This window comes from Chiloscyllium plagiosum, unplaced genomic scaffold (assembly GCF_037043375.1).
Source record: "Chiloscyllium plagiosum isolate Xiang-an unplaced genomic scaffold, Cpla_swu_hap1 HiC_scaffold_21, whole genome shotgun sequence".
In the NCBI taxonomy this organism is placed as follows: Eukaryota; Metazoa; Chordata; class Chondrichthyes; order Orectolobiformes; family Hemiscylliidae; genus Chiloscyllium; species Chiloscyllium plagiosum.
In genome coordinates this window covers 19770007-19782262 of record NW_028270159.1, presented here as the reverse complement: position 1 = coordinate 19782262, position 12256 = coordinate 19770007, and the positions used below count along the sequence as shown (strand labels likewise).

At 37.0% G+C, this 12256-nt stretch overlaps 1 protein-coding gene across 6 annotated transcripts in view; it reads right to left on the bottom strand.

Annotated features, from left to right (window-relative positions):
* LOC122564877 (disabled homolog 2-interacting protein-like) overlaps positions 1–12256 on the bottom strand; it is a 699362-nt gene that overhangs the window by 344397 nt on the left and 342709 nt on the right. The window contains exon 1 of one of the 6 annotated variants that reach the window (XM_043720273.2): positions 2241–2508. The exons of the other annotated variants lie outside the window; for them this stretch is intronic. Within the exon in view, the coding sequence (XP_043576208.1) occupies positions 2241–2361 (121 nt within the window). The 5' untranslated portion in view covers positions 2362–2508. Of the gene's footprint in view, positions 1–2240; positions 2509–12256 lie in introns of those variants that run through there. 6 annotated transcript variants of the gene reach the window in all.

Genomic DNA, 12256 nt, shown 5'->3' with positions numbered 1-12256 from the left:
AACCAACATCCAGAACGTCAACCGGAGCTACAAATCTTTTCAAAACTCGCTAATATTCACTTAGGTTTAAACATGCCTCTTAAATTAGTAAAACTTAATATCACAAAGAATTATTAAGAAGATAAAAAATAATTGGAGCAGCAGAATGGTGGGTCAAAACAGACCCAGATACTGTACATCAACTTCATCAGAATGAAGCCAACATTACAGGAGGACAGCAAATAGCTAAAGATTGCAAATTATTGTCTGCAGAAAGATTGTGAGAGGACTTGAAGAACAATTGGATCCACAGGCAGAGGATGACTGGGCTTAGGGAGAGGTACTCAGTAACATAGAAGATTGTGAATAATGGATTGGCCGGGGGTAGGAATGGTCACAATCTATAGTTAGAAAGATTGGTGGACATAGTTTGTAAGGAGAGTATGCTATGAAGATTGGGAATCTTGGGTCTGTGCAGCATCATTGTTCTGTCTACAGATTTTAATAACCCGCCTTCATTTTTAAAAGCCTTGGTAATGTTTAGGATTGATTTCTTTGGAATTGGTTGCCCCATAGCAAAACGATATTGGACCAAAGATTGATTAGCTATTAAAACCACTTACCTGCATATTCAAATAGTTTTAACACCTGCTTCATGTGTGACTAAAGAACATCTCTTCTTTGCCCTCATTCAAAAACTGCAGATTGCACATGCATGCGCACTTACCGCTTGTCATTTTGGGCCCTATTGGAGATCACTGAAAGCCTGAAAATTAACCCTAACTATTAGATTCCACTTAACACAGAAATCCAGCTGAGTCGCAGGCACGTTGCATACCTCTAGCACAATTTTAAATTCTAATTTAATTTGTTCAATTATTTGGAAATTAATGTCATCATTGCTTATCCAGGCTTTTATATAAAAATATTCTTCGTGAAGTTGTTGTTTCCCTTACATAGCTGATGTATTCTTTTGCAAGTTGGAACGTGAAGGTCTGGGAGTGTGTCAATATTTGCAATACATTGCTCAAACAGAAATCTTTGAAGTCCTTTCTTTACCAAATCAGATGAGAGATATGATGGTCTGCTCTGAACACATCTTCAAAATAGAAACATAAAGAACTTTAAAGTCAATAGAGGAAATCTTTCCCTATCAAGAAATACAAGATTATTACTAAAGGTTACAATAGAATTATAGTAGAATTTTATTTGGATAGTGAAGAATGTTCAGTTTTCTGTTCTACAAGAGTGTGCATTACAAGTCAATTCAGAATAATGCACTTCATTCTATTTCACAAATACCTCTGTAACCAATATTGAGTTAACTATAGCTACACCTCCTTCACACAAGAACAGACTTAGTGACTTGACCTTTATTGTGTGTTGCCACGAACTTTCACTAAATCAGCACACACACAAAATTACAAGAATTATGTCTTCAGCAATAATTATGCTTTCGTCAAGTTACTTTAGGCCATTTATACACAGTACAAAAGAAATACTCACAATACTGGCAAATACATCTTTGATCACATAATACACTGGAGTTTCACAATAGACTTGGCCAATATACTGAGTAATCCCAATTATGGACCAAAATTAATAATCAATAAATCTCCAGAGTATGATTTCCGGTATTTTCTAGCCTTAGTTTAATTGGATAATCTTAATACGATTGCATTTGCAAAAGACAAGTTAGTAGTTCTACTTATCTTACTGTTACCATTTAAAAAAGTTATTACCTTTGCATGTTTTGTAATTTTGCATTACAATAATGCAGCAAACAGCAAAATCAGCAGTTAAAAAGTCAAAATTTATAACTGTTGTTATTTAGAAAGTATGATGACTACAGTAGCATCAAACTGTAATCCTCACAGGCAGTGATCTGGATCCTCAATGAAAATTAATTGTCCAAATCTGAGGGTTGATCATTGTAGTTTCATAAATAGAACATTGTTTTGAGTTAATATCAGTTCTTGTTTTAAGATTAAATGTTATATTGTAACCATTAAAAACTCAGCTATACTTCAGTATGATTTCAGTAAAGTATAGCCTTATCATGAATTGAGAATTTAAATGGAGATATTTTTGACATTTATTTTGCAGCATAAAATACAATATAGGAAGCAAACCACTGGAGGTATGTAAGGTTCTTCTTGAAATTTCACATTCATAATACTAAAAAAAAGGTTTGAAATATGGAGCCAGAACAGGAGGCAGATTAGGACTTTGCAGCACTGCAATTTGACTAACACTCTTACCCCTGTTTCCTGGTCTGCTGCGACTCCTGGAACGACTGCGTTGTCTCTGAAGACGTGACCTGCCCAAAAGTCTGTAGTAATAGGATGGACGTCCCGAGGTTTTTCTGCTGTTAACTGACATTTTGTGAACTGTTTCTTTGTCAGTAATTTCTTTACTTTGTACAAATCAAATTCCTCAGTGCTGTGAGCCCTTCATTAGGGTTAATGCATGTAGCAATATTCCATAACAGGACTTTTTTAAAGTGCAAGCTTGTCCAAGCTTGTTGCTAGTCACACTTCTGCACTATGAGAAGATAAGCATTTGGAAACTGTACGCAGTTAGCGTTCTATGGACCAGAGAACAAAAGTTGAGCTTTTTAAAATCCTGAACTGGAGTTTTTCCATTCACATTATGATAGCTTATACTATTGTAAAAGAAATACATCAGACATTCATATCCTACTGCTAAGTGTAATGTAGACAAATTATTGTACAATTTCAATTTTACCACCATCTATTAAGTCATAAGTTAAAACATTAACACAAGCTATTCTGCAAGCAGTTAATCTGTAGGAATCTATTCCAGGTTTTCAAAAAATACATGGGGCCCATACTAAGTTAAAGGCAGTACGGAAATGAGCCAATCAAGTTAACATTAGGGGAGTTCGGGTCAAGTAGGCAAGTTCACAGCTGGACAACAGATGAATCCAATTTCAACTTGAATTAAAGGTGAACTTTGGAACGTACTCAACGGTTGGCACTGAAATTCAGATTGAGTCATGAAGTTTTATAAGCAAATCAGGAAGTTCAGCATTCAATACAAGTTTATTTGCTTTGTATGCAACACTTCCATTGAGACAGGTAAACCCAGCAAACTTATATAAAAGAAGAAATTATCTTACTTTTGCTACCTACTTTAACTTGTATGCTCAAGTTTATTGTGTTAGTTTAATCTCAGTGGGTTACACAAACCTCATCACTGGATAAGCAAGTAAGTTTTACTTTATTAGGGAACAAAAATAAGCATTTATGAGAAAGAGCAGGTTCAACCATATCTAGTGGTATCAATAATTTGAAATAACTTTTACTAAAATTGATTTTTCTTTTACTTTTTACAAGCAAAAATTAATACGAACTTATGAGGCATGAACAATGACAATTTACAACTGAAAATTAAGCATTTCAAAATCTGGAAATGACTGGAAAACTCTTGTTTTTCTGGAAACATTCAAGTAAAACGCCAATAAAGACATGAAGTATATTTCGTTGAAATGCTGACCAGTTGCCGATGGAAATAGGATTTTCAGGAAGTGAGAGTCCTCAAAGACAGCAACTATACAATTATACTTTTCACAAAATTTCACTTTGGGAATGTTTGAGGGAATTGTTTTGCCTCAGGTCAGTAAAATAGTGTAATTTTAAAAGCAGATTAACCACAGCAGAAATGACATTGTATAAACAGCAAGGAATTCAAAAAAGGTAAAGGCCAAAATTTTATATTTCCTCAGAGTCCTTTCACTCTCCTGTGTATTGCACAAATCTAATAGACACTGTAGGCAGCTGCCTCCAGGATATGAAATTCCTTTGAAGCTCAAATTGTTTTCCTTATGGCTATCAGTTTATTAGTCACCTGCAAATAACATTACTTGAAAATTATTTTTAAACTGAAGAAGCCTACAATGATGTGCTGCTGATTGTGTTCTAATTACATGTTCTAATTCAATTAACATTTTCTATCTATACTAGTTGCCTGCCTCCAATTTTCTGACAAGGTGCAGATGATTTTTAAGAGATTGATCAATTACTGCATAAATCCATCCACTTTGCATAAATGTTTTGAAGTACTTACACAACATAACAGTTTTTACAAAGTAGTTCATATTACCAAGATAAGGAATGATAATGCAGAGAATTAGGAACATCATGCATTTCAGGAATATAAAGTTAGCATCAAAACGCTTCATCACAAGGCACAGTCTAATGCAAAGCAAAAAGCTCCTCCAATTCTACCCAACAGTGTCTTTTTGCTCTAAAATCACTACAGCACAACTTATTGCATCTGCAAAACCTTTTCCATTCTCCACTACAGCCATCCAATTGGCCTGAGTATTGCTGACAATTTAAGTTGAATTATGGTTAGTCTAATATATTGTACAAATGAATTGCATTGAGATTACCCAGATCTATGCCACACTGAATGCTAGAATAGTGGTCATGTTTTCTGTACACCTTAAACATCACTAAAATATATTTCTGATCCTGGCTAACATCCTTGTGGAAGAATAATTTTTCAGCACTTTCAATTAAATCGTCCAAGAGGGTGAGGTGCCAAAATCATGCTTGTTAGAGATCGGATACACTGTACTTTGCCAGAGGTTCTCTATACCGTCTGTTATAATTTTAGAAACATGGACGGATCTTTATTTGAAAAAGGTGTCAATCTGCATGCTGTCAATCATTTGGCAATAGAACATAGGGCCTGTACTGCGCTGTAATGCTCTTCAGCCCTCGATGTTGTGCATACCTGTGGAACCAATCTGAAGCCCATCTGTCCTACACTATTCTATTTTGATCCATATGTCTATCCAATGACTATTTAAATGCCCTTAAAGTTGACAAGTCTGCTACTGTTGCAGGCAGTGTTCCACACCCCTAAAACTCTGAGTAAAGTAACTACTTCTGACATCTGTCCTCTATCTATCACCCCTCAATTTAAAGCTATGTCCCCTCGTGTTAGCCATCACCATTTGAGGAGAAAGGCTTTCACTGTCCACCCTATCCAGCCCTCTCATTATCTTAAATGTCTCAAGTTACCTCTCAACCTTCTCTCTAACAAAAACAGCCTCAAGTCCCTCAGTCTTCCCTCACAAGATCTGCCCTCCATACCAGGCAACATCCTAGTAAATCTCCTCTGAACCATTTACAAAGCTTCCACATCATTCCTTTAATGCAATGACCAGAACTGTATGCAATACTCCAAGTGCAGCTGCACCAGAGTTCTTGTACAGCTACAGCATGACCTCATGGCTCCAAAACACTATCTCTCTACCAATAAAAGCTAACACACCATATACCTTCTTAACTACCCTATCAACCTGGGTGGCAACTTTCATGGATCTATGTACATTGGCACCGAGATCTCTCTGCTGATCTACACTACCAAGAATCTTACCACTAGCCCAGTATTCTTTATTCCTGTTGCTCCTTCCAAAGCGAACCAACTCACACTTTTCTGCATGAAACTCCATTTGCCACCTCTCAGCCCAGCTCTGCAGCATATCTATGTCCCATTGTAACGTGCAACATCCTTCAGTACCATTCACAACTCCACCCACTTTAGTGTCATCCGTAAATTTACTAACCCATCCTTCCATGCTCTCATCCAGGTCGTTTATAAAAATGACAAACAGCAGTGGCCCCAAAACAAGATCTTTGCGGTACATCACTAGTAACTAAACTCCAAGATGAACATTTCCCATCAATCACCACCCTCTGTCTTCTTTTAGCTCGGCAATTTCTGATCCAAACCACTAAATTGCCCTCAATCCCACACCTCCCATATTTTGTGCAATAGCCTACCATGCGGACCCTTATCAAACACTTTACTGAACTCCATATACACCACATAAACCACTTTATCCTCATTCACCTGTTTGTTCACTATCTCAAAGAACTCAATAAGGTTTGTGAGGCACGACCTACCCTTCACAAAACTGTGTTGACCAACCTTAATCAACTTATTCCTCGCTTGATGATTATAAATCCTATCTCTCATAATCTTTTCCAACACTTTACCCACAACCGAAGGAAGGTTCACTGGTCTATAATTACCAGGGTTGTCTCTATTCCCTTTCTTAAACAAGGGGACAACATTTGTTATCCTCCAGTCTTCTGCCACTATTCCTATAGACAATGACGATATAAAGATCAAAACCAAAGGCTCTGCAATCTCCTGCCTGGCTTCCCAGAGAATCACAGTATTCACAAAAGTCAGGTTCACCATTTAAAACTTTGTAAAGCTTTCGCCATTTACAACAGGTTTGGATGCCCATGGGGCAACTTTTCAAAAGCAAGAAGGGATAGGCAACAAATGCCGGCTCATTCTGGACTCATGGATGGCTAAAAAATATAATGGCACAAATAACAGAATGTACATGACATGAGGCACTTCCACAATTTACACACCATTACAAAGCATCTCTCCTTATCTGAACTTCATCCTCATCATTTTAGTGTGTAAGTGCAAGCAAGATCGTGGAAAGCAGGGTGAAACCAGTGTAATTTCACCAGAAAGTTTAAATATATTGGTCTAGATTATGAGAAGTAGGAATGAAATGACACAAACTAAAGCAATTGTTCTCAGAAGCAATTATCTTTTATTTATGTCAGTAACATATTTACACAAGGTCACAGTCATCCCAGATTGCATTCATGTCTCAAACAGAAAGTCCCATTCTACATCAAAAGCTGCAAAGTCCTTTTTAGAAATGCTTAATAATCAATAAAAACAAATTTACTGAAAGGTTAACAGCACCTTCAAATTCTGGATGTGATTTTCTACATTTCTTGCTATAGCCAATAGATATCATATGTCTCAACTGATCAAATATAAAGAAATAGATGCTCAAGAGGCATATGCGCTGTGAAATCAAGAAATATAATGTTATTAAATTTTTTGCGGGTTATGTACATTCAGTTTTTCAAAACTGGAGCAAGTGTGTCTGGGCATGGTATTTGTTAGCATGTGACTGAAATTTCATCCATAGTTCTCTATGCAGTACATACACACTGTGGTATGACATTTTTGTTACTGGTAGAAGAACCTGAGCTACTGTCACAAAAAGCAAAAATTTCCTCAGATTGTTCCTGATGAGTAAGTTTATGATCCAAACAAAGTGATATTTCAGACACTCAGGTCTTCCTAATGAATGATAAAATGACAATTGCATTTCAACTTTTCAACATTTACCAGTCACCCATTTTCCACCTGAATGGGTATTGTGTATTTTCAAAACATTTGGCACTTATATGCGGCAGACAAGCAATATAGAAAAATGAAATCAAGTTTCTAGCACCTAGAAAACCAAAAATTTAAGAACTGTATTAGACAGGCTGTTCAGCAGCCAAATACATCAGTTTTCTTTATGCTATACTCAAAGTCTTACATCAAGAAACATGAGTGCACTTCTTGGAATAGCATAAATGAGTCACAAAGAAAATTTGAACTAGCTTTTCAAACGTGTTCAGACCTCTATGTTCCCTTGTGTTTCACAATGATATTAATTACACCCTTGCCAGTTTTGTAGCAAAATATAATGTCGTTTTGATTTTAGCTGGGTGATAATGAATGTATAATTTGTCCCTATCTGATTGTCTGTGTCAAGATTTTTGCAGAGGTCTGTGACATATGATTTTTATTTCCATCAATGAGGGGACCATATTACTCACATGTAATAAAGTTACAATAAGCATTCACTCAAGGCTAGCTTTGTGTAGCAATAGTTCGAAATTCTAGGGTTGCATTACAAGTTGGTCTTCCAGAGTTTCTTCATAAATCTAGAGAGCGGGGGGGTACTTCTCTATTGAATCAAACTCCTATGTGACAACAATTCATTCATCACCATCAAAACTTGCACTTGGTTAAGCTTCTTGTCTTCAATCAGCAGTTTTGGAGAAGTAGGACAAAGAAATCATTAAAATCTTATTATTTTCTCTGCAATATTAGTTCAATAAAAGAACGATTTATGTAGAACTTTTCTTAGCCTCAGTATAATTTGCTTAACTTTTAAAATAAAGTCACTATTGTAATGTGGGAAACATGACAGTCAATTGCAAACAACAAGTTTGCATAAATAGCAAAGACTGGATAATCTATTTTGAAATGTTGGTTGCGAGATAAATATTGACCAGAACAAAAAGGAAGAAATCCCCTGCTCTTCTTGGAGAAATGACCTTTTATGTCCACTTGATAGGGCACACATCATTTCAGCTGAAAAAATGGTACTGCCAATAGGATTTTTGTGTTCAGTATTCTGGACTGGGACCCCAACCATCTGATTCAGTCACGAGTGATTGAGTCACACTGACACCAAAGATGCCATATTCTTCATTACTTCCCAAGTCAGATATAATACTCTTTCTCTGAAATGTACAACAGTCAGTTTGCTCACTTGGGAGGTCCTGTTAACCACTTCCACATGCGAGACCAGGAGCTGTACATAATTTTAAGAAAAGTAGCCAGCAATGTTCTACTAATGAAATAAATTGGCGGATTCCAGCAACACTCTTCTGGTGGAATTTCAACTGAGTGACACTACAACAGAAAGGATATACTTAAGAAACTTTCACAACTGGAAAGAAAGCATTCAGACATGCAGCAAACCAAAGCATTTCTACAGATATTACCTAAGACTTTCAACACTTTTTTTTTCCATTTTACCAACATCTGCGATATTCTGTATTTTGATACATTGATGAGTGAATATCTGCTCCTTCCACATTGCAAAACAAAATATAAGATAACCATTCCTAAATAAGGAATTGTAGAAAACTAATTCATTCAGACTGTGCTGAGAAATGGAACTTGCTGCAACATGGTAAGGTTGAGGTAAACAGAATAGGTGAATTGAAGGAGAGGCCTGATACCCACAGGCATAAAGATAATCTACAGAACAGATTAGAAACTGTTCAACTTACACCACCTTCAATCTAAAAGCAGAACCACTCCAACCTCAATCATAGAGTTTCAGCATACTGTGTTGAAAAATTTACAACCTATGTTTTGGAAATTGGATTTCAAAACAGAGGCAGATGGATGTAGGTGTGCACTCTGAAGCTAATTTTTTTAAACAGATCAGAAAGTCATTTGGACAGTATTGAAAGTGGATTTGGACAATGACCCAAACAAAGCTCCAGGTCACTGTCAGCTACTTCTTCAAAGCATATGAAAAGAAACAAGTCTTATCCTGATCTCCTGGAAAACTAGGGTTCTGCTCAAGTTTCCACAGCACAAAACATTCCATCTTTAATCAATAACAGCTAAATCGTGAAAAAATTAAAATAATTTTCTGTACCTTGGGAGCCTTCTCTTGACAAAGGCAGATATGGCTGATGAACTTCAGTATTACCTCCAACATGCCAGTTTAACCTTTGTCTGACTGAGAGAAACAGTGTTGCTGGAAAAGGGCAGCAGGTCAGGCAGCATCTAGGGAACAGGAGAATCGACGTTTCGGGCATTAGCCCTTCTTCAGGAATACCTGAAACGTCGATTCTCCTGTTCCCTAGATGCTGCCTGACCTGCTGCGCTTTTCCAGCAACACATTTCCATCTCTGATCTCCAGCATCTGCAGACCTCACTTTCTCCTGAGAGAAACAGTATTTGAGATTGACATCTTAACCCTGAGTTTAAGATTACAGTTTACCAGGCAGCCATCCTATTATTTCCTTTGGATTCTTGGTCAAACTCACACCAAGTACCAAAAAACACTGAAGTACCACCAGCAGTGGTGCCTTCACAAGATGCTGCAAATTCTTTACCATAAAAGGTAGTCCAAAACCAACATCCTCTTGCCCAATTTCGAGGCAGTAATCGCTTAAAACCACCTCTACTTGATAAAACACATGGTTCACATGCCTCCCATGGACTCCTGAAGCAATTGTTTAGTTGGAATTTGATTACAAAGGGATTCTCATGGGGCACAACTCAAATTAGGGATATCTTCAAAACATACATGAAGAGATCAAACATCCCTGAGTTGTGACCAACCAAAATGGAAAAGGTGCATCTAGAAGTCATCAACACATTGGCAGACTTGGTAAGTACCGTGTTTCACCAAAGACAAGGTGTTGAAGGGAGTGTACAAACCTCCAAACAATCAATTTATTCATCCTTTCAATTGTCATCTGCCCTGTATGTTGCACAATGGTCTTATCAGCCACCTCAAAGGTCAATTGAACTGGAGCACTTGCAGTGCTTTCAGATGGCTACCTAACAATACGAAGGGATTTCCGAAAAAGAATAAATCATCATATGACAGAGAAAAGGAATAGAGGGATATGTTACCAAAGCAAGGGGAATTAATGTGGAGCAAGATCTCCATGAAGCGACATTGAATGTATTCTTTCTGTGCTGTAAAATACTGAATAAAAGGTACCAAATTTACTATAAGTGTTCCATGAAAAGAAGAAAGGGAAATATGACCAAAATTACAATTGAAGGCATAATTCAACTTATATAGCAAGATGCACATGCCTGGAATATTACAAAAGTTCAGCCAAACAACTGGGGGCACAGCTCGTCTGTCTTTGGCATAGGCTTTAAGTCTACTGAAGGTTATCAAGGAAGGGGCAATAGCAGGTCACTAAGCCCCTCAAACCTGCCCCACTATTCAATAAGATGACTGTTAAATTAACTGTACCCGAAAAACCCACATTCCTATCCTGAAAGTACCTTTTATCATCCTGCTGATTGCTTTGACAAATCACCCGTCATTCTTAATATTTTGTAAGGAAATACTTTTGTCAGGAGTCATAGAGACGTACAGCACAGAAACAGACCCTTTGGTCCAACTCATCCATGCCGACAAGATATCTTAAGCTAATGTAGTCCTATTTGCCAGCATTTAGTCATGTAAGGCTACAGAAATTCAAATAAAACAGATTTTACTACTCAAGACAAAAACAGAAAAACAAACTGTTCAGAAACAGAACATAATTTGTACAATTCTTTAAACACACAGTAAAACAATATTTCCAACCTGTTTCCAAACTGCATCAGAATAAGACCACAAGAAATAGAAACAGGTGTAGATCATTTGGCCCTTCGAGCCTGTTCTGCCATTAAATCGGATCATGGCTGACTCAACATTCTTTATGTCCACGTGCATGCATTTGCCCCATAACTTTTCATCAAGAGTCTATCTCAGCCTTCAATATACACATGGACTTTGCCCCCTTAGCTCTCTGTTGCAAGCATCTCCAAAAACTTACAACCTTCTAACAGAGGAAATTTCTCTTCATCTCAATCTTAATTAGCTGCCCCATATTTTTAGACTATGCCCTCTGACCTGAAACACTTCCATGAGGAGAAAAATCCTCTCAGCATTTGTCCTTTCACAGCCCTTTAAAATCCTATATGTTTCAATGACATTACTTCTCATCCTTCAAAACCCCAGTGAGTAGAGTCCCAACAAGTTTAGCTTCTGCTCACAAAACAATCCATCATACCAGGGACCATCCCAGAGAACATTCCCTGACTTGACTCCAATGAAATGATATATATCCCTAAATAAGGAGAATACACCTGCTCACAGTACTCGAGATGTGATCTACCAGCACCTTGGACAGTTTGTAGTAAGACTTCCTTTCTCTTATACTCCAACCCCCTCAAAGTAAGGACCAACATTCCACTAGTCTTCCTGATTACCTGTTGTACCTTTGTGCAACCATCAATTTATAAAGATTTAAATCCAGAAAAGCTGAATCTCAATAATCAAATCTATAACTTGTATCTGAACTGAACTATTTAATTTTTTAAATCAATTTTACATTCAATATATTTTATTGAGTTTACGAACAGTTGCTATACTATTTTGAATAGAATACATTTTGTGACCAGATACTCACCAAATAACCAGCTGCTTCTCCAGTAGCAGAACAGCAATCAATTCCCGATGCTGAAAAAGTTTAGGAAAACCAAAAGCAACAGAACATCCATTTCTCTTCATCCCCGATATTCTCTTAATCACTAACTCCATCACTCTACTGTAAGTTGCCCACAAGTGAACTTACTTGGCATCTCCAGCAACTTCTAGAAAAGCATGGCAACAAGTTAATTTTTAAGTAAGCATGCTCTCATGTTAGAATTTTTTGGTAGGTCTAATTTGATCATCCGTAGAACCTAAGAGGGTGTGTGAAGTGATGGAGTAATCTTTTTGGACATATTCATGCATTTATTGTGCTTTTCCCCATATAACAGCAAAGACCTTCTACAAACAACTTAATGATAAGCCAGGCAGGAAGAGAATATATAGCATGTC